We start from the raw sequence: 23,401 nt of genomic DNA on the forward strand, positions 1-23,401 counted from the left end.
ATTTTTCTGTTGCTCATTAGAAAAACAAGATTTCAGTCTTGGAGTCATCCCCAGAATGAATCTAAGATGACTCAAGAAATCTGTAATTAATTTATGTTTTTGTAGAGGATGTTTTAGTTGCATACTTTTACATCTAAGGTGTTTGGTGCAGTATTTCTCAAGTAAAAAATGTGTGACGTGTTGTCTGTCGAACTGCTGGGTAGGTCTTTCTCGCTGTCGATGCTATTGGATAGAGAGCAATCACCGCAGCTGTTCACCCCATTTTAGTGGGCAAGTGGACATTGTCAAATCAAAACCTAACCTTCATTTACCCATTGTGACGCACAGATATCCCAAACTCCATTTTAGATGAGATTTACTTTATGAAAAATGATCCTATTTACACTTTAGTCAATTTTGACACTAGAATAAATGTTTGACTCATATCATGCCACATAGGAAGTTTTGAAGGGATTTGTTGCTTTTTAAAAGGTAGTCACACTTTAAGCTGTTTTTCTACCTACTCAAGAGTCAGATAAACTTATAAATACCATGTTTACATCTCTGCATGCAGTGTAAAGGAAGTTAGAGGTAGTTTCACAAGCCAATGCCAACCAGCGTTAGCCAAAGACTGGAAGTCTAAAGTTAGTAACATAAGCTAGTAACAACATTTTAATGTAGGCCAATTGATAAAAGCTGGTGGGTAATGTGTCTCTGTAATTAATTCAACAAACTGCCCCAATCAATATGTTTCAATAACTGTATTAATCTAACAATTTAATAGATTATAAAATATTAATATAAAATCATCTCCATTCATTGACAAATACTTATTTTCAACTCCTGCCAGGCCTACTTTACTTGCAGGGGCCAAGGCAAGCTCTATTGCAGGGCTTATCCCTGCTCATGGAGAGCTACCATCCTGTAGGTTTTCACTACAACTTTTAATGTAGCACACCAGATTTAATTAGCTGGTTGATAAACTGAACCATGCTGCTTTTATAAGTGGGAAGGTGGTAATACCAGTTGTGAAGTCTTAAATATGAGTTGGGTACATTTACATTTTGAACTGGGTAATACACAAACATGGACATCCTTAGAAGGCTTGTGATTGTTTTGCTCAGTCAGTTTCTGCCTATAAAAAGTATATCCAGCGCTGCTTTCACTTTCTAAATCAAAAGAAATAACAGAATGAATTTTGTATCAACAATTTGTATTTAGTTCTTACCATGAACAACAACTGCTGAAGATGCCGCCAGGCTTGTAGTCTTTTTGTTGACAGTGATATCAGAGGTGCAAGTGGGAAACTCAGAGCACAGTGATGAGACAAGTTTCCCACTACTAATTACTAGTTGGAGGGTCATTCAATTGGATTCTTCCCAGTTGTTTGTGGTAAATATTACCACCTTCCCAATTGGTCGTGAACACAGCATCAGGTTAGTTACAACTGGGGTTGGAGCGAAAACATAAGAGGGCAGCTCTCCAGAAACAGGGTTTGATAGCCTTGCTTTATTGCATTCTTGTACATTTTCTCTAATAAGACAGCACAATGGTATTAGTCTACAGTAGTTGTCTTTCACACACTTAGTACCCCCTGCTCTTATGGGCCCATTGCAACCAACAGGCAGAACTTAACACTCAGTTGTATGTTAGCGCTTGATGCTACTAATGGGAAATTACATGCACCTAAGTGTTAAGACAAACTTGCTTTCAACCAAAAACCCACAGATCAGTTGATCTCATGTTGTTACCATGTCAAACAAGTCTGAATCTTGGCTATCTACTCCCGACCCCAATGAAATATCGAACATTCCAAATCGGAAGGCTGGTAAATACTGTAAAATGCATATTGTAAGAATATTAGGGCTGCCAAACTAAAAAACCATGTAATTGAGTTAATCGCAAGTATTCCTGTGATTAATCACGATTAATGGAAAATTCAGAATTTGCTTAAATTAAGCTGTCATTTAAGATGTTTTATACAAAAAAGCATTACAAGAATATTGATGTCTTGATTTTGTCCAAAGTATCGGTTAGCAAAATCGGGTAGATTGATAAAGCACACTTTCTTTAACCTCAATGTCAACTTGTTTTGACATTGCATTGTTGTTTTTAGCTGTGTAGACTGTTTTCAGTGTATTTTGTACGCTTTTAGACAATTTGATTAACCACGATAAAAATAAATGTGAGCACTAAAATTACAAAAACGTAATTTGAGTTCACTGAATAACTCTAAAAGCCCTAAAGAATACAGTATTCATATAAACATACCAATATAACTAGAATATAATTTTTGTCATCTGAAAAACCTTGATTAGACTATAATTTAATACAGATTATATTAACTCAATCATGATTGGCTTGATTTTGTTACACATTTCAGATGTGGACAGTTCAGGGATATTTTAGCCATACTTAATTACACAAGTTATAATTCATGAATTACATAATTTGTAAATGAATAAGTAATGAGTGCACCAACATGAGTTTTCCCTTCATATAACCTATATTGCCACAGTATAATTGTTGTCTTAAACAAGAAATGACTATTGTAGTTGTACTGAATGATTATCAAATAGTTAAATCACCCCTTAGTTTGCTCGATTACCAGGTTTTATTTCTACCAAAGAAAATACCCTGTAGAACATGTTGGGAGAAAACAGGACTAACTTAACACCAACCTCACACGTAGCTCTGCTTTTTGGGAGCAGCAAATTTTGGAAGCAATTGAGATCAGCTGTACGGGTGATGTTAACGTGTATTGATGGTTTAACAAGAGATCACCTGGAGATAAAATAGTGGCCAACAGTGGTTGCAATAGGCCCATAGTGTTCATTTCCACCCCCACATGGTCTCAGATGGACTGTACATCTTATAGAGGAGGCCTGTGGGATGTGAGAGGAGTGATGAGAGACTGTGTCTAGTATAGAGGGTTAGTAGGAGAACAGCGCCAGACAGGGTCAATGTCAGTCTCAGACTACAGGAAGCTCTGGTTCTGCTCTCTGGTTGTGCAGCCATCCTGGTCCTGAATGGCTGGGCTACTCGCTCCCACTGGGTGAGGATAGCCTGTCGGGCCCCGTCCCACTGCCCTGGCCCTCTCAGACGGTACTGGTACGGAGTGCAGGGCCCCAGCAGCACACGAAGCCCCACACCAGGCTCCCTCAGCAGCAGCCCTAGGAGGTTGGGTCGAACTCCTAACTCCTCTGCCATGGAGTCCAGGTAGGGGATATGGTCCACCTGGAGAGGGTGACGCTCCAAACAGGCAAACCTGGAGGGAGAGGGAGACGCACACAGGTGAATAGTTTGTTACCTGTTAGCAAAATAATGATGTGAGTAATAACGCATGGTTGTTGTCCCACCTGTTTTGCAAGGTACTGGTGTCTCTCTTTATATCCTGCAGCATGGCTTCTTCAGAGGGCAGAGTTAGTAACCCTGGAGCAAGACATTATGTAATCACACATTAATAATGACAACAACCTCAAAGCTTCAATCACTCGCATTCAAATACACTAATCTACTCAACAACTTCAGACACAGAGCTGGACAATTCAGGAAAAGGGGAGTTAATGAGTTAGTTAGTTTTTACCTTTAAAGACCCGGGTGGCCCAGCGGGCCTGCATCTCAGCCAGAGGGTTGATGGCTCCCAGGTTACAGATGAAGCCCACTACAGCCAGACTGGGCCGGGCCAGCCCAGGGGGGAACACATTACGGTACAGAGACAGGCGGTGACTGCTATTAGCCAGCAGACCCGAAGGCAGGAAGGGAAAGTCATAGTTGTAGCCGGTGGCAAACACCACAACATCCACCTAGAAAGGAGAGGTAGAGTAGGGTAAAGAGGAGGTGAGAAAGGAGGAGAGAGTGTGTGTGTGTGTGTGTTCACCTTGTCCACAACGCTGCCGTCCTCAAACGCCACACTGGAGCCTCTGATCTCCCTGATGTTAGGTTTGATCAGAACACGACCAGAGATGATTCGACCAGGCAGGTCATCATTCACCACCGGGATCTGGGCAAAGAACCTGAAATAGATGGATCAGTCAGCCAGCCAGCCAGTCAGCCAGCCAGTCAGATATGTATAGAGCATACCTGTGTTTTGGCTGTAGGCCGTACAGTCTGTGGTCGAAGCTCTGGTTCAGATTCTTCTCCATCATCCTGGTAATCCAGGAGGGGAAGAGCTTCTGCAGCAGCTTGTCCAATCGTGAAGTGCCCACCAGGTCACCTGGCAGGCCCCCTGCCCCCACCCTGCTGACTACCCATGCCCCCTTCCGTGTGCTGAGGTATACCTGTAGACCAGGAGAGGAAGGGTTAATGATCTTTGTCAGAGGTGGCCTAGTTTCATTATACACCGACAATATTTTACTTTATCTAAACAATGTATCTCAATACCTCTCAAACGCTTTGAAGATCAGTCAAATTCAGCACCATCAAGTTAAAAAATAAATCTAACCAAATCTGTCCTACTGCCTCTCAAGACCCCGATGGAGGCCTCCATCTATACTTAAGGAATCCCAATAGTTTTCCATTTTAATATTTAGGAATAAATATATTTCCTTCCATAGATAAAACCATTTCTAGAAACTTCAACAGAACACTCAAGTCAATAGGACCTCGGTAGATAGATGTCACGTTCCTGACCTATTTATGTTAGTTTTTGTGTGTTAGTTGGTCAGGACGTGAGGTTGGGTGGGCATTCTATGTTATCTGTTTCTATGTTGGTTTTGGTTTGCCTGGTATGGCTCTTGATTAGAGGCAGGTGGTTTGCGTTTGCCTCTAATTAAGAGTCATATTTAGGTAGGGCATTCTCACTGTTTGTTGGTGGGTGATTGTCTCCTGTGTCCGTATGTTATGTTCGTACCACATGGGACTGTAGCGTTTGTTTGTTTCGTTTCGTTTCGATGTCGTCTGTTTCCTGTACGTAAGTTTATGTTTAGTTATGTAAGTTTATGTTCAGGTCTAGTCAACGTCGTTTTGTTATTTTGTAGTTTTGAAAGTGTTTTGTTTCGTTTCGTGTTGCCATCTTTATCGTTGTTATAATAAAGATGGCTTATTTCCCACAAGCTGCGTTTTGGTCTTCAGATCCCTCTCTCCTCACCTCATCCGAGGATGAGGAGAGCGTCACCCGTTACAGAATCACCCACCACGCTAAGACCAAGCGGCAAAGGGAAACTAAACGGAGTAAGGGACAGGAGAGAAAGGAGCAATGGACATGGGACGATGTTTTGGATGGAAAGGGTGTCTACACATAGGAGGAGATCCTAGCTGGTAGAGATCGCCTCCCATGGGAACAGCTGGAGGCACTGAGGAGAGCGGAGGCTACCGGAGAGAGGAACCGGAGCTATGAGGGAACGCGTCTGGCACGGAAGCCGAAAAAGCCCGTAAGTAATTCCCAAAAATTTCTTGGGGGGGGGCTAGGAGGTGGTGGGCCAAGGGCAGGTAGGAGACCTGCGCCCACTTCCCAGGCTTACCGTGGAGAGCGGGAGTACGGGCAGGCGCCGTGTTACGCAGTAGAGCGCACGGTGTCTCCTGTACGAGTGCATAGCCCAGTGCGGGTTATTCCACCTCCCCGCACTGGTAGGGCTAGATTGAGTATTGAGCCAGGTGTCATGAGGCCGGCTCAACGCGTCTGGTCTCTAGTGCGTCTCCTCGGGCCGGCATACATGGCACCTGCCTTACGCATGGTTTCCCCGGTTCGCCTACATAGGCCGGTGCGGGTTATTCCACCTCCCCGCACTGGTCGGGCAACCGGGAGCATTCAACCAGGTAAGGTTGGGCAGGCTCAATGCTCAAGAGTGCCAGTACGTCTCCACGGTCCGGTATTTCCGGCACCACCTCCCCGCCCCAGCCTAGTACCTACAGTGTATACACTACGCACTAGGCTACCAGTGCGTATCCTGAGCCCTGTTCCTCCTCCACGCACTCTCCCTGTAGTGCATGTATCTAGCCCGGTGCCTCCAGTTCCGGCCCCACGCACTAAGCTACCAGTGCGTCTCCAGAGCCCTGTACAAACTGTATCTTCTCCCCCTACTAATCCTGATGTGCTTGTCCTCAGCCCGGCGTCACCAGTGCCGGTACCACGCATCAGGGATAGAGTAGGCTTTGAGAATACAGTGTGCCCTGTCCCTGCTCCCCGCACTAGTAGGAAGGTGCTTGTCATTAGCACGGTGCCTCCAGTTCCGGCACCACGCACCAGGTCTACAGTGCACCGTATCCGGCCAGAGCCATCCGTCTCCCCAGCGCCATCTGAGCCATCCGTCTCCCCAGCGCCATCTGAGCCATCCGTTTCCCCAGCGCCGTCTGAGCCATCCGTCTGCCAGGAGCCTGCAAAGCCGCCCGTCTGCCATGAGCCTGCAAAGCCGCCCGTCTGCCATGAGCCTACAGAGCCGTCAGCCAGACAGGAGCCGCTAGAGCCGTCAGCCAGACAGGAGCCGCTAGAGCCGTCAGCCAGACAGGATCCGCCAGAGCCGCCAACCAGACAGGATCTGCCAGAGCCGCCAACCAGACAGGATCTGCCAGAGCCGCCAACCAGACAGGATCTGCCAGAGCCGCCAACCAGACAGGATCTGCCAGAGCCGCCAGCGAGCCATGAGCAGCCAGAGCCGCCAGCGAGCCATGAGCAGCCAGAGCCGTCAGAGAGCCATGAGCAGCCAGAGCCGTCAGAGCGCCATGAGCAGCCAGAGCCGTCAGAGCGCCATGAGCAGCCAGAGCCGTCAGAGCGCCATGAGCAGCCAGAGCCGTCAGCCTGCCATGAGCGTCGAGAGCCGTCAGCCTGCCATGAGCGTCGAGAGCCGTCAGCCTGCCATGAGCGTCGAGAGCCGTCAGCCTGCCATGAGCGTCGAGAGCCGTCAGCCTGCCATGAGCGTCGAGAGCCGTCAGCCAGCCATGAGCGTCGAGAGCCGTCAGCCAGCCATGAGCGTCGAGATTCGTCAGTCAGCCATGAGCTGCCCTTCAGCCTGAAAAGGCTAGTTACCCAGAACTGCCCATCAGTCCAGAGCTGTCTCTCTGTCCGGAGCTGCCTTTCAGTCCGGAGTTGCCCCTCTATCCTGATCTCCCTCTCTATCTTCATCTACCTTTATATTCTTATCTATCCCTCTGTCTTGGTTTATCTCTCTGTCCCAGTGTTGTCATTATTAGATATGTTATTAAGAGGATTTTGTGGGGGAAAAAAGAGGTTGGACATTCTTGGAGGGAGGAAGTTAGGATGGATTATGGTGGGGTGGGAACCGCGCCCGGAGCCTGAGCCACCACCGTGGTTAGATGCCCACCCAGACCCTCCCCTAGACTTTGTGCTGGTGCGTCCGGAGTTCGCACCTTGTGGGGGGGGTACTGTCACGTTCCTGACCTATTTATGTTAGTTTTTGTGTGTTAGTTGGTCAGGACGTGAGGTTGGGTGGGCATTCTATGTTATCTGTTTCTATGTTGGTTTTGGTTTGCCTGGTATGGCTCTTGATTAGAGGCAGGTGGTTTGCGTTTGCCTCTAATTAAGAGTCATATTTAGGTAGGGCATTCTCACTGTTTGTTGGTGGGTGATTGTCTCCTGTGTCCGTATGTTATGTTCGTACCACATGGGACTGTAGCGTTTGTTTGTTTCGTTTCGATGTCGTCTGTTTCCTGTACGTAAGTTTATGTTTAGTTATGTAAGTTTATGTTCAGGTCTAGTCAACGTCGTTTTGTTATTTTGTAGTTTTGAAAGTGTTTTGTTTCGTTTCGTGTTGCCATCTTTATCGTTGTTATAATAAAGATGGCTTATTTCCCACAAGCTGCGTTTTGGTCTTCAGATCCCTCTCTCCTCACCTCATCCGAGGATGAGGAGAGCGTCACCCGTTACAATAGACTAACATCCGAGTTGCGTTAATTGCTACTGATGAATTTCTGTACAGTGCCTTCAGAAAGTATTCACACCCCTTGACTTTTTCCACATTTTGTTGTGTTACAGCCTGAATTTAAAATGTATTAAATTGAGGGGTTGTCACTGGCCTACACACAATACCCCATAATGTCAAAGTGGAAAATCTAATTAAATAAAAATGAAAAGCTGAAATGTCTTGAGTCAATAAATATTCAATCCCTTTGTTATGGCAAGCTTAAATAAGTTCAGGAGTAAAAAGTTGCTTAACAAGTCACATAAGTTGCATGAACTCACTGTGTGTGCAATAATAGTGTTTAACATGATTTTTGAATGACTAACTTATCTTTGTACCCCACACATACAAATAATTGTAAGGTCCCTCAGTAGAGCAGTGAATTTCAACCACAGATTCAATCACAAAGACCAGAGGTTTTCCAATGCCTCGCAACGTTCTTGACCCTAACCAGTCAGGCTTCAAGACGGTTCACTCAACCAAGACTGTTCTTCTCTGTCACACAGTGGCTCTACGCAATGCCAAAGCTGACTCTCCTCTGTTCTCATCCTCCAAGATCTATCCGCTGCCTTTGACACCATGAACTATTAGATCCTCCTCTCCACCCTCTCAGGGCTGTGCACACTCTTGGATTGCATCCTACCTAGCAGGTCGCTCCTACCAGGTGACGTGGAGAGGATCTACGTCTGCACCACATACACTCACTACTGGTGTCCTCCAGGGCTCGGTTCTAGGCCCTCTCCTCTTCTTTCTACACACCAAGTCACTCGGCTCCGTCATGGTATCTCCTATCATTGCTATGTGGATGACACTTAACTACTTTTTCCTTCCCCCCTTCTGGCACCCAGGTGTTAACACGCATCTCTCCGTGGCTGGCAGATATCTCAACTTGGATGTCGGCCCACCACCTTATCCTCAACAAGACTGAACTGCTCTTCCTCCCAGTAAAGGCCTTCCTACTCAAAGATCTCTCCATCATGGTTGAAAACTCCACAGTGTCGCCCTTCCGTAGTGCAAAGAATCTTGGCGTGACCCTATCGTTCTCTGCAAACATCAAAAGCAATGACCCGCTCCTGCAGGTTCATTCTCTACAATATCCATAGAGTACAACCTTTCCTCACACAGGAAGCGGCACAGATCCTAATCCAGACACTAGTACTCTTCCGTCTGAAATACTGCAACTCACTGTTGGCTGGGCTCCCTGCTTGTGCCATCAAACCCCTGTAACTTATCCAGAACGCAGCAGCCCGTCTGGTTTTCAACCTTCCCAAGTTCTATCATGTCACCCCGCTCCTCTGCACATTCCACTGGCTTACAGTTGAAGCTTGCATCCACTACAAGACCATGGAGCTCACCTATGGAACAGCAAGAGGGGAAGGTCGCTCTAACCCTAAACCCCAACCCGAGCACTCCGTTCTGCCACCTCTGGTCTCTTGGCTCTCCCATCCCTACGAGAGGGCAGCTCCCACTCAGCTCAGTCCAAGCTGTTCTCTGTCCTGGCACCCCAATGGTGGAACCAGCCTCCCCCTGAAGCTAGAACAGCAGAGTCCCTACCCATCTTCCAAAACCATCTGAAACCTTACCTCTTCAAAAAGTATGCTAAATAATCCTCCTCCTCACCTCGACCCCTTCTAGCTCTGACTCTACTGACAGCCACATTAGAGGAAAAATGTACTTTCTATGCCTGTGATGTGGTTGTCCCACCTAGCCGTCTTAAGATGAATGCACTAACTGTAAGTCACTCTGGATAAGAGTGTCTGCTAAATGACTAAATTGTAAATGTCAAATGCAAAGAAACCGCACAGGGACTTCACCAGGAGGCCAATGGTAAATTTAAAACAGTTTAAATGGCTGTGATAGGAGAAATCAACATTGTTCCTCCACAATACTAACCTAATTGACAGAATTTAAAGGAAGCCTGTACAAAATAAAAATATTCCAAAACATGCATCCTGTTTGCAACAAGGCACTAAAGTAATAATGAAAAACATGTGGCAAGGCAATTCACTTTTTGTCCTGAATACAAGTGTTATGTTTGGGGCAAATCCAATACTAAGTACCATTCTCCATATTTTTAAGCATAGTGGTGGCTGCATCATGTTATGGGTATGCTTGTAATAGTTAAGGACTGGGGAGTTTTTCAGGATGAAGCAGAAATGCAATGGAGCTAAGCAGAGTCAAAATTCTAGAGAAAAACCTAGTTCGGTCTGCTTTCCACACAACCCTGGGAGATGAATTCATCTTTCAGCACAACAATAACCTAAAACACAAGGCCAAATATACACTGGAGTTGCTTACCAAGAAAACAGTGAAGGTTCCTAAATTGCAGAGTTACAGCTTTGACTTAAATCTACTTGAAAATCTATGTCAAGACCTGGAAATGGTTGTCTAGTAATGATCAACAATCAATTCGACAGAGCTTGAATAATGTTTTAAATAATAAATGTCACACAATTCAGGTGTGGAAAGCTCTTAGAGACTTAACCAGAAAGACATAGCTGTATTCGCCTCCAAAGGTGCTTCTACAAAGTATTGACTTGGATGTGAATACTTATGTAAATGAGATGTTCCTGTATTTCATTTTCAATAAATGTGCAGAGAGAAATTGTAAACATGGTTCCCTTTGTCATTATGGGGTATTGTGTGTAGATTGGTGAGAAAAAACATGTTTAATCCATTTTGAATTTAGGCTGTAACACCCAAAAAATGTGGGATAAGTCAAGGGGCATGAATACTTTCTGATAGTACTGTTGTTCAAATGCTTCCCTGGTCTCCCCCTTCTAGCTATTGGGGGAAAAATCCATAGTTGGTTTCGATCCCGGGTTAAAATGAACAAACTTACAAAGAGGGAAAGACGTAGGAGGACTATCCGTACTAAACTTTAAAAATTGTATTTCCAGGCAGGCTGGGTCCATCTACTCATGCTGTTTACGCCAAATCCTGACTCTGCCATCAGCGTGATGCAACAGGAACCGGGATTCGTCAGACCAGGCAATGTTTTTCAACTCTTCAATTGTCCAGTGTTGGTGATTGTATGCACATTGGAACGGCTGCTTCTTGTTTTTAGCTGATAGGAGTGGATCCCGGTGTTGTCGTCTGCTGCAATAATCCATCCATGACATGGATTGACGAGTTGTGCATCCTTGAGATGCCGTTCTGCATACCACTGTTGTACTGTCCCATTATATATACACTGCTCAAAAAAATAAAGGGAACACTTAAACAACACAATGTAACTCCAAGTCAATCACACTTCTGTGAAATCAAACTGTCCACTTAGGAAGCAACACTGATTGACATTACATTTCACATGCTGTTGTGCAAAGGGAATAGACAAAAGGTGGAAATTATAGGCAATTTGCAAGACACCCCCCAAAACAGGAGTGATTCTGCAGGTGGTGACCACAGACCACTTCTCAGTTCCTATGCTTCCTGGCTGATGTTTTGGTCACTTTTGAATGCTGGCGGTGCTCTCACTCTAGTGGTAGCATGAGACGGAGTCTACAACCCACACAAGTGGCTCAGGTAGTGCAGTTCATCCAGGATGGCACATCAATGCGAACTGTGGCAAAAAGGTTTGCTGTGTCTGTCAGCGTAGTGTCCAGAGCATGCAGGCGCTACCAGGAGACAGGCCAGTACATCAGGAGACGTGGAGGAGGCCGTAGGAGGGCAACAACCCAGCAGCAGGACCGCTACCTCCGCCTTTGTGCAAGGAGGTGCACTGCCAGAGCCCTGCAAAATGACCTCCAGCAGGCCACAAATGTGCATCTGTCAGCATATGGTCTCACAAGGGGTCTGAGGATCTCATATCGGTACCTAACGGCAGTCAGGCTACCTCTGACGAGCACATGGAGGGCTGTGCGGCACCACAAAGAAATGCCACCCCACACCATGACTGACCCATCGCCAAACCGGTCATGCTGGAGGATGTTGCAGGCAGCAGAACGTTCTCCACGGCGTCTCCAGACTCTGTCACGTCTGTCACATGTGCTCATGTGCTCAGTGTGAACCTGCTTTCATCTGTGAAGAGCACAGGGCGCCAGTGACGAATTTGCCAATCTTGGTGTTCTCTGGCAAATGCGAAACGTCCTGCACGGTGTTGGGCTGTAAGCACAACCCCCACCCGTGGACGTCGGGCCCTCATACCACCCTCATGGAGTCTGTTTCTGACCGTTTGAGCAGACACATGCACATTTGTGGCCTGCTGGAGGTCATTTTGCAGGGCTCTGGCAGTGCACCTCCTTGCACAAAGGCGGAGGTGGCGGTCCTGCTGCTGGGTTGTTGCCCTCCTACGGCCTCCTCCACGTCTCCTGATGTACTGGCCTGTCTCCTGGTAGCGCCTGCATGCTCTGGACACTACGCTGACAGACACAGCAAACCTTTTTGCCACAGTTCGCATTGATGTGCCATCCTGGATGAACTGCACTACCTGAGCCACTTGTGTGGGTTGTAGACTCCATCTCATGCTACCACTAGAGTGAGAGCAGCGCCAGCATTCAAAAGTGACCAAAACATCAGCCAGGAAGCATAGGAACTGAGAAGTGGTTTGTGGTCACCACCTGCAGAATCACTCCTGTTTTGGGGGGGGGGCTTGCAAATTGCCTATAATTTCCACCTTTTGTCTATTCCATTTGCACAACAGCATGTGACATTTATTGTCAATCAGTGTTGCTTCCTAAGTGGACAGTTTGATTTCACAGAAGTGTGATTGACTTGGAGTTACATTGTGTTGTTTAAGTGTTCCCTTTATTTTTTTGAGCAGTGTATATATATATATATATATATATATATATATGTCTGTTAGCTTAGAAAGTGAATTAATGTCCAAATCATAAAGATAAGACCTGTGCAATGTTGTGCGCATTTTTTCCAAAATAATGACACTTATTTGGAGTCTGTGGCTCAAGTGGTTTGAAAGCTATTGAGGTTTGAAAGCGCGAATATCCTTTGAATACCTCAGCTAACAGGCTGAGGTAAAGACAGTTTCAAGTTGGATATTCGCGCTTTCAAACCTCAATAGCCTACAAACCACTTGAGCCAGAGACTCCAAATAAGTGTCATTATGTTTGAAAAAATTGCGCACAACATTGCACAGGTCTTATTTTCACGATTTGGACATTAATTCACTTTCCTAAGCTAATAAACTTGTGGAAATGTGAGCAGCATTTTGTATTCCTGGTTGAATTAGTAAGGGAGCGTAAACAAAGTACAAACCTTTTTTACATTCGAATTTCAATAGCTCATTGGTCATGGGACCTACTTGACTCAAACAAGGTCCAGAATGTCCACTGACTACCCTTCTATATTGCACACCCTTTAGTTTGTCCATTTTCATCTCACAAGATTTTACATGAATTCTTCAAAATTTAGAATTTCAATAGCTCCTTGGTCATGTGACCTAGTGACTTCAAAGACGGTTCAGAATGTTCACTCAGTGGGTCTACACATTGCACACCCTTTAGTTAGTCCATTTTCATCTCACAAGATTTTACCTGAATTTTTCAAAATGTAAAATTTCAATAGCTCCTTGGTCATGTGACCTACTGACCTCAAACAAGGTTCAGAATGTCCACTGACTATACCTTCATATCGCTCACTCTGATGTTTGTCTACTTTCATATCATGCTATTAGACTTAAATTTGTAAGCTTTGCAGGCCTTCATTTCACATAGGTGTTAAACATTTTTATTTATTCATTTTATTTTTTTACTTCTTATGGCTTCAGGGGCAGTATTGAGTAGGTGCACAGAGGTGCCCAGAGTAAACGGCCTGCTCCTCAGTCATAGTTGCTAATACATGCATATTATTATTAATATTGGATAGAAAACACTCTGAAGTTTCTAAAACTGTTTGAATTATGTCTGAGTATAACAGAACTCATATGGCAGGCAAAAACCTGAGAAAAAATCCAAACAGGAATTGGAAATTCTGAGGCTGGTCGATTTTCAACCAAGATCCTATTGAAATCACAGCGAGATATGGATGAGTTTGCACTTCCTACGGCTTCCACTAGATGTCAACAGTCTGTAGAACCTTGTCTGATGCCTCTCCTGTGAAGGGGGGCCGAATGAGAGGGGAATTAGTCAGGTCTGCCATGACCTGACCATTCTTTGACCATGCACGTTCACATGAGGGAGCTCTGTTCCATCGCTCATCTGAAAATGTAATTCTCCGGTTGGAACGTTATTCAAGATTTATGTTAAAAACATTCTAAAGATTGATGCAATACATCGTTTGACATGTTTCTACGGACTGTTACGGAACTTTTGTGCTTCCCTGACGTTGGATTTGTTTACCAAACACGCTACAAAAATAGCTATTTGAACATAAATGATAGACATTACTGAAAAAAAAAACATTTCTTGTGGAAGTGGGAGTCCTGGGAGTGCATTCCGACGAAGATCAGCAAAGGTATGTGAAGATTTATAATGCTTTTTGACTGCACAATTTGGCGGGTAACTGTATGGCTTGCTTTTGTGGCTGAACGCCGTTTTCAGATGATTAAATATTGTGTTTTGACGTAAAGCTTTTTGAAATCTGACACAGCGGTTGCATTAAGAACAAGTGTATCTTTAATTCTATGTAAAACATGTATCTTTCATCAAAGTTTATGATGAGTATTTCTGTTATTTGACGTGGCTCTGCAATTTCTCCGGATATTGGAGGCATTTCTGATCATGGCCCCAATGTAAACTGAGGTTTTTGGATATAAATGTGAACTTAATCGAACAAGACATATATGTATTGTGTAACATAAGGTCCTATCAGTATCATCTGATGAAGATCATCAAAGGTTAGTGATTACTTTTATCTCTATTTGTGCTTTTTGTGAATCCTCTCTTTGGCTGGAAAAATGGCAGAATTTTTCTGTGAGTTTGTGGTGACCTAACATAATTGTTTGTGGTGCTTTCGCTGAAAAGCCTATTTGAAATCGGACACTTTGGTGCGATTAACACCAAGATTACCTTTAAAATGGTATAAGATACATGTTTGAGGAATTTTAATTATGAGATTTGTTGTTTGAATTTGGCGCCCTGCACTTTCATTGGCTGTTGTCATATCGATCCCGTTAACGGGATTGCAGCCATAAGAAGTTTTAAGTTAGTTAACAAATGTTCCAACCTCGCAAAACTATCTTTTACATGGACACTGAATAGATCCACAAATGGCTGTATGTGCTATGGATCAAGCGCAGGACAGGTGTTCAAACAGAGGTGCTTAAAGGAAGGCACACAGGTAGGCCTCATGAAAACAATGTTTCATATGCTCTTTTTAATCACAGTAATAGGCAGTGATTTGTCAGTCAGAGTGAGCTTGATAAGGTGAAAGAATCCTTTTCATTACATCACTTTCATATACTGTACATTTTTTTTTTTTTTTTTTTTAACCTTTATTTAAGTCAGTTAAGAACATTAATCAATGACGGCCTAGGAACAGTGGGTTAACTGCCTGTTCAGGGGCAGAACGACAGATTTGTACCTTGTCAGCTCGGGGATTTGAACTTGCAACCTTCCGGTTACTAGTCCAACGCTCTAACCACTAGGCTACGCTGCCACATGAAGACAAATCCTTCTACGTTGAGTATTAGAACGCAGTTTACATAACCTGATAATGACTTACATTTACATTTTAGTCATTTAGCAGACGCTCTTATCCAGAGCGACTTACAAATTGGAAAGTTCATACATATTGATCCTGGTCCCCCCGTGGGGAATGAACCCACAACCCTGGTGTTGCAAGCGCCATGCTCTACCAACTGAGCCACACGGGACTTGATATTTGAGTGCATTCACAACAAGCCACCTGCAGACAACTTACAAAATGCAATAGTGCATTTGAGGGTTGGATTTTCTGATGAAAATAATAATTTGATGCACGGCCTACTATTTCTAAAAATAAATTCCTACGTCTTTTGTGAGTATATATACACCCCGGCCGTCCTACAACTAAGCTAGATGCCCTCAATCTCACCCAAATTATCATGGAACCTACCAGGTACAACTCCAAATCCATAAACTCAGGCACCCTCATAGACCAACCTGTCATCTAAATACGTCTGCTGTCTTCAACCAGGATCTCAGCGATCACTGCCTCATTGTCTGCGTTCGTAATGGGTCCACAGTCAAACGACCACCCCATATCATAGTCAAACTCTTCCTAAAACACTTCAGCGAGCAGGCCTTTCTAAATCGACCTGGCCCGGGTATCCTGGAAAGATATTGACCTCATTCCGTCAGTAGAGGATGCCTGGTTATTCTTTAAAAGTGCTTTCCTCACCATCTTAAATAAGCATGCCCTGTTCAAAATGTTTAGATATAGCCCTTGGTTCACTCCAGACCTGACTGCCCTTGACCAGCACAAAGACATCCTGTGGTGTACTGCATTAGCATCGAATAGCCCCCGCGATATGCAACCTTTCAGGGAAGTTACGAACTTATCGGCAGACTCAACAGCCTTGGTTTCTCAAATGACTGCCTCGCCTGGTTTACCAACATCTGGCAGTCTCTATGGGGGTGCCAAAGGGTTCAATTCTCGGGTTGACTCTTTTCTCTGTATACATCAATGATGTCGCTCTTGCGGCTGGTGATTCTCTGAACCACTTCTACGCAGACAACACCATTCTGTATACTTCTGGCCCTTCTTTGGAGAGTTAACTAACCATACAACTCTCCTTCCGTTGCCTCCAACTGCTCTTATATGCAAGTAAAACTAAATGCATGCTCTTCAACTGATCGCTGCCCGCACCTGCCCGCCAGCCTAGCATCACTACTCTGGACGGTTCTGACCTAGAATGTGGACAACTACAAATACCTAGGTGTCTGGTTGGACTGTAAACTCTCCTTCCAGACTCATATTAACCATCTCCAATCTGAAAGTAAATCTAGAATCTGCTTCCTATTTCGCAACAAAGCCTCCTTCACTTATGCTGCCAAACATACCCTTGTAAAACGGACTATCCTACCAATCCTCGACATCGGCGATGTCATTTACAAAATAGCCTCCAACACTCTACTCAGCAAATTGGATGCAGTCTATCACAGTGCCATCCGTTTCGTCACCAAAGCCCCATATACTACCCACCACTGCGACCTGTATGCTCTCGTTGACTGGCCCTCGCTTCATATTCGTCGCCAAACCCACTGGCTCCAGGTCATCTATAAGTCTTTGCTAAGTAAAGCCCCGCCTTAACTCAGCTCACTGGTCACCATAGCAGCACCCACCCGTAGCACTCGCTCCAGCAGGTATATTTCACTGGTCACCCCCAAAGCCAATTCCTCCTTTGGCCGCCTTTCCTTCCAGTTCTCTGCTGCCAATGACTGGAACAAATTGCAAAAATCACTGAAGCTGGAGACTCATATCTCCCTCACTAGCTTTAAGCATCAGCTATCAGAGCAGCTTACAGATCATTGTACCTGTACATAGCCCATCCAACTACCTCATCCCCATATTGTTATTATTATTTTTTGCTCCTTTGCACTCCAGTCCCTCTACTTGTACATTCATCTGCTGCACATCTAACACGCCAGTGTTTATTTGCAAAATTGTAATTATTATTTCGCCACTACGGACTATTTATTGCCTTACCTCCCTAATCTTACCTCATTTGCACACACTGTATATAGACTTTTCTATTGTGTTATTGACTGTACGTTTGTTTATTCCATGTGTTACTCTGTGTTGTTGTTTGTGTCACACTGCTTTGCTTTATCTTGGCCAGGTCACAGTTGTAAATGAGAACTTGTTCTCAACTGGCTTACCTGGTTGAATAAAGGTGAAATAAAAAAATACTGTATGTGGGAATGTCTTCTGTCCGTCCTACATGTAGTGTTGGTACATGGAATATTCCTCAACTGCATATATCATAAATTGCTATTGCAAATAGAAGTATTGTGTTCCACAACTGACATTTTCAGATATTACTTTGACAAACACACTTTGGTGCTTACAATTCATTCTCTATTGTCATAGATTTGGTGGGCACTGTCATCTGTGATCTTTGTGATATGACTTTGTTTAAGCACGTACTGATGAAACTGTCACTTCATATTTTTTTTTTAAAGTCTACAAACGCTCATTTATTCACTCTGTGATAGGGTTGGATCCTATATGCTACTTTTATTATTGTCCTGTAAATGGTTCAGTGCCTATAATTTAAGCTGTGTGTGTGTATATATAAATAAATAAATAAATAAAGGGGCATAAAGGAAATTACCTCTACTACTAAATTATAGTGATAAGGAAAACAGCATACAAATGTGGCTTGTGTATTAATTTGCCTATTACTAATCAGAATTCCATTATGTTTACATTAAAAAGAGAATACTTCAAAATGAGAAGATACTGCCATGGAAAAGACGACTGGATGGACATAAAGTGGAATGGAGGGGAAATAACTCACACCATGCAGCAGGACACCTTCAGCTGCAGGTTCTTTGTAATGCAGGTTTGATAGTTATATTTTCAATAATGAATGGTTAGCTGTAGTGACAATTAGGTCAAAAACTGTATTTTATTTTTTGGTGTAGATGGCCAAGGAAGTTGCACAGAACTTCCCCAACATCCCCTCCCAAATTAATATGGAACCTTCAAAAACATATGGAGCAACTGCGAAAAGAAATGGCTGAGGATATACAAAAATGTCTGGTATGTAATGACATTTAATTCAAAGTAAATGTAAATTCTTTATTTGTATGTAGTTGTGTGGGACAGCCATATGTTCAGTTCATGCCTATGATTTCAGAGTTCAACAAAGCCAACAACTGCTTCATGTGTGCCACTGATAAAGAACCTGGATGTGGCCCAAAGACTGACTGGGTTAGTAACTTTATTTAACATGTTTAGAATCTTTTGACAACAGTGACGGCATGTAAGACAATTTATGATATAAAACAATGGATGGCTAATTCGTCATACTACATTGATATTATTTATAACGTGTTACGCTTTGTTTTGTTTTGATAGAATGTTTTGCATGCCAACGGTGGTTCCATGCGCTGTAACTAGGAATGAAGACAAAATAGTTCAACAGAGTAAAGAACACAAACTGGAAGTGCTGTCTTTGTTGTTGAAAATGTATGCTCTACCCCATCCACACTGAAGAGCCTCTGACATGTACATCAACCAGGGATAAAGAGAAAGTTAACACGGTGAAATGTTTCATACTTATTTGAAGTTAAGTGTCTGTTGACATGTTGGAAAAGATTAAAGGTCTACAATTTTTGTTTAATTTGTCAATATTACATTTTTATTCATTGATATACTGGCCACCATTACTGTGGTTACATGTTCAGTATATGTATTGACCAGCAAACCCACTTCAGCCTACCTCACTAGCTCACTCCATCCCTGCTTTGGACAATTAATAGCATGACTCTCGTACTTTGCCCTTTTCCTTTATGGTTGATATTAACGACGAAAGGAGATATTATCTGTCTCTCTTCTATTGCGTACCGCTGTTAATAAATACTGTGGAAAAATAAACAGGGAAAATAAGTACTTAGAACTACCAATTATTATAGATAAATATTAAAGAAGAGGGTAAACAACACTGGACTGAACCCCCTAATTGTCAAACTAATATTAATGTACAACAATATAGAAGAGACATAACTAAAGGTTATGCAATATGGGTGTATATCCACTGCACGCTTCAGAGGTGTGTAATTGACATGACCAAGGAGCTATTGAAATTTAAAACTATGAAAAATGTATGTGAAACCACGTGATTTTACAGTACACAAACAAGTGTGCAATATAGAAGGGTACATTCTGCACCATGTTTGAAGTCAGTAGGTCACATGACCAAGGAGCAATTGAAATTTTACATTTTGAAAAATTAATGTAAAAATGTGTGAGATGGGCCTCCCGGGTGGCGCAGTGGTCTAGGGCACTGCATCGCAGTGCTAACTGCGCCACCAGAGTCTCTGGGTTCGCGCCCAGGCTCTGTCGCAGCCGGCCGCGACCGGGAGGTCCGTGGGGCGACGCACAATTGGCATAGCGTCGTCCGGGGTAGGGAGGGTTTGGCCGGTAGGGATATCCTTGTCTCATCGCGCTCCAGTGACTCCTGTGGCGGGCCGGGCGCAGTGCGCGCCAGCCAAAGGGGCCAGGTACACGGTGTTTCCTCCGACACATTGGTGCGGCTGGCTTCCGGCTTCCGGGTTGGGGGCGCGCTGTGTTAAGAAGCAGTACGGCTGGTTGGGTTGTGCTTCGGAGGACGCATGGCTTTCGACCTTCGTCTCTCCCGAGCCCGTACGGGAGTTGTAGCGATGAGACAAGGTAGTAATTACTAGCGATTGGATACCACGAAAATTGGGGAGAAAATGGGATAAAAAAAAAATAATAATAAAAAAAATATATAAAAAAAAAATGAAAAAAAAAAAAAAAAAAATGTGTGAGATGAAAATGGACTAACTAACGGGTGTGCAATATAGAAGGGTAGTAAATGGACATTCTGAACCTTGTTTGAGTCCAGTAGGTCATATGACCAATGAGCTATTGAAATTCAATTTTTTTTATAATTTAAAATAGTGCGAGATGCAAATCCACAGAAAATAAATGTGTGCAATGTGTGTCTATGCCATCGGGTTAGCTAGAACCAGTTTTTAAAGGAGTAATGGTTAAATAGCTATTGAAATTTGAAAAATGTGATTTGTCACTATGTTGACGGTCCCTAACTGCTGTTGGTGGACGTAAGGAAAACTGCAGGCGAATATCCGTCGAATAACCAACTTGTCTTTACCTCGGTTTTTAAGTTTGTTCACAGACTATTTAACACAGGAAATGTTTTACGATGAAATTGACCCCATATGATGCGGGAGTGCATTGCAGTTAAATGCTGCTAGGACAAAGTTACAAAATTCATTTTGAAGAGCATGAATTTAAATATTAAATGCTTTGCATTTACTATGTTACTTAACGAGGATAGCTCCTTACAGATGATTACCGCTGGGACACAGCACTGCTGCAATAAAGATGTTGACTCTCAGATGGCAATCACCTCACTCTTTCCCAATTTGCCAGTGGATACAGTTACCATTAGAATTATCGACAGAGAGAATGAATGGTGCTAGAGATTGCTTAGTCTCTTCCTGTTCATGATAGCTAGGAGTTTTGCATACTTCCCTACATAATATCTGAGAGAAATACTTCCAGAAGAATCAGATGACTTCCCACTCACCTGCTCCGCTACTCTGCTGGCATCCACAGCGATGTCACCTCCAGAATTCCCGATACCGACCACCACCACCCTCTTCCCCTGCAGCCCCTCAGCACTGCGATATTCCCAACTATGCAAGTACCTGCCCTCAAACTCCTCTATACCTGGGTGGATAAGATAAACAAATGATAAATAATGATACTCTATCATGGTAATTGATTAATGATCGAGCAAATTATTCAAATTATACGTTGTGAGGGCTATGACTGGGATTTACACATGATGATGTATGTATGTAAGAAGGATGTGATTAGGATTTGAGTCTATATATCTCCAGTGATAGTAGCATATAAAATGAACAATACACAAATACACAATGTCACCGGAGACTATGATAGCGACAGAGATTTGACAGTTACCTGGGAAGTCATTGAGAGGCAGGTGTGGTTGTGTAAAGTGACCGGTGCAGACCATCACAGCATCAAAGACCTGAGTCTCCCTCTGACCTTCTGTCCCCTCTGTCTCCACCTCCCACTGGCCCGACACTGGGAAGTCTGGCCTCTGTCGCACACTCACCACAGTGGTCTGACACACACAGGTAGACAGGCAGACACGCATGCACCGCAAAATTAATCATTATTTACCATTGAAAGGGATCTTAACATAAGATGTGACTGAATAAACATCATCTTCCTTCCTTCATGCCCTCTGACCTGGAAGACGATGTGCTTGAAGAGGTCAAAGGTCTCAGCGTAAAGTCGTAGGTAGATCAGCAGCTGGGAGTGGTGCATGTTGTTGGGCAGGTGAGCTGGAGGGGGGAAGTCGCTGTATGACATCATTTCCTTGGAGCTGTTGATGATGACAGACTGGTAGATGTTGGCCCTGCCTGGGTCTGGATGCTCCTACAGGACAAGGACACCGACTAAGGATATGCTCCAATAGACACACTACTATTCAACATATAACAACTGGCAAGGTTATTTGGTAAATATTTTCTTAACTCTTCTTGAACTGCACTGTTGGTTAAGGGCTTGTAAGTAAGCATTTCACGGTAAGGTCAACACTTGTTGTATTCTGCGCATGTGACAAAGTTTGATTTGAAGGGCGCATCCAAATTGTTACGACTGTTATCCTCCTTACGGCCCATTAACTTCTCTAGGGTTAGGGGGCAGCATTTTCACGTTTGGATGAAAGCATACCCAAATTCAACTGCCAGTTACTCATCCCCATGAGATAAGATATGCATAGTATTAGTATATTTGGATAGGAAACACTCTGAAGTTTCTAAAACTGTTTGAATCACGTCTGTGAGTGTGAACAATCACGTTCGATCAGGAACGTGTCATCACTAGTTACCACAACGACAAAGTCATAAACCCTGTCTATTTATTTCTACAATCTTCTTAAAATTGTATTTTAAACCGCCGTAACACTAACCACACTGCTAACCTTTAGCCTAACCGTAACCTTAAATTATGACCAGAAAGCACATTTTTGTTTTCATTCATGTTTTCTTTGTGCCTGTAATAACTAGTGGAAACCCAGGAACTGGGTCAAGTGAGCGGGGCATCATAAGGTGAATATACCCCTTATAATGTGTCCAATGCATTAGATATTGGAACAAAGCCAGGGTATTCTATGATGCATAAACTTTAGATATTGAAACAGAGCCAGTGTCATTTATATTGGATATTGAAATCTCATGCAGTGGTGGGCAATCCCAAATATCCATATAGGTACACACTCAACACACATGTACGTACGTATGCACACATGCAGAGTAGATTAGTGTTGATCAGGCATCAGGTTCCTCACTCAGTCCACTCACCTTAAACCTCCACAGCCCTCCGATGTCTTCACTGCTCTCAAAGCAGGTGGGCTCCAGACCCTCATCCAGACAGCTCTTGATGCTGGTCAGACCTGAGGGACCCGCCCCGATCACTGCTACTGTACGCACCATTATGATGGAACTACACAGAGACAGAGACAGAGACAGAGACAGAGACAGAGAGAGAGAGAGAGAGAGGTTTGTACCATTGGATTAACTACAACCAATTTACAATATCACACTCACCTGGAGAAAGACTGACAGTGGTCTAAATCATGTCATAATTTCCTCAAAGTTTGTACCGACAGATGTATCTTATTGAATAGCCTATATAGAATATGGATAAAATGCATCCCCCAATTGCAACGTTTACCTATGCCCACAGTCTCAATACATTTTTATATGTTTAACACTCTCAAACACCAAGTTAGGCATACTTAATTTCAAAATTCATTATCATGAATGTTAACTCTTCACGCTTTACTGGTGAAATGTCCAAACTGCATCTGCATGCCATTCATTTGATCTCAATCAGTTTCATGGATGGGAATATGCATTTAGCTATTCTTGAATTACTCTTTC

General features: G+C 43.6%; 1 protein-coding gene across 2 annotated transcripts in view; it reads right to left on the reverse strand.

Moving 5' to 3' along the window:
- Positions 1–1,468: 1,468 nt before the first annotated feature.
- The window catches only part of LOC129869683 (flavin-containing monooxygenase 5-like), a 32,631-nt gene continuing 10,698 nt past the window's right edge, over positions 1,469–23,401 (reverse strand). For both annotated transcript variants that reach the window (XM_055944335.1, XM_055944336.1), the window contains exons 2-10: positions 22,820–22,961; positions 21,705–21,893; positions 21,411–21,576; positions 21,013–21,155; positions 4,063–4,259; positions 3,860–3,995; positions 3,566–3,785; positions 3,339–3,411; positions 1,469–3,247 (exon numbers count right to left, since the gene is read on the reverse strand). In XM_055944335.1, the coding sequence (XP_055800310.1) occupies positions 2,812–3,247; positions 3,339–3,411; positions 3,566–3,785; positions 3,860–3,995; positions 4,063–4,259; positions 21,013–21,155; positions 21,411–21,576; positions 21,705–21,893; positions 22,820–22,951 (1,692 nt within the window). In that variant the 5' untranslated portion in view covers positions 22,952–22,961 and the 3' untranslated portion in view covers positions 1,469–2,811. The remainder of the gene's footprint in view (positions 3,248–3,338; positions 3,412–3,565; positions 3,786–3,859; positions 3,996–4,062; positions 4,260–21,012; positions 21,156–21,410; positions 21,577–21,704; positions 21,894–22,819; positions 22,962–23,401) is intronic.

This window comes from Salvelinus fontinalis, chromosome 14, assembly GCF_029448725.1.
Source record: "Salvelinus fontinalis isolate EN_2023a chromosome 14, ASM2944872v1, whole genome shotgun sequence".
Classification (NCBI taxonomy): Eukaryota; Metazoa; Chordata; class Actinopteri; order Salmoniformes; family Salmonidae; genus Salvelinus; species Salvelinus fontinalis.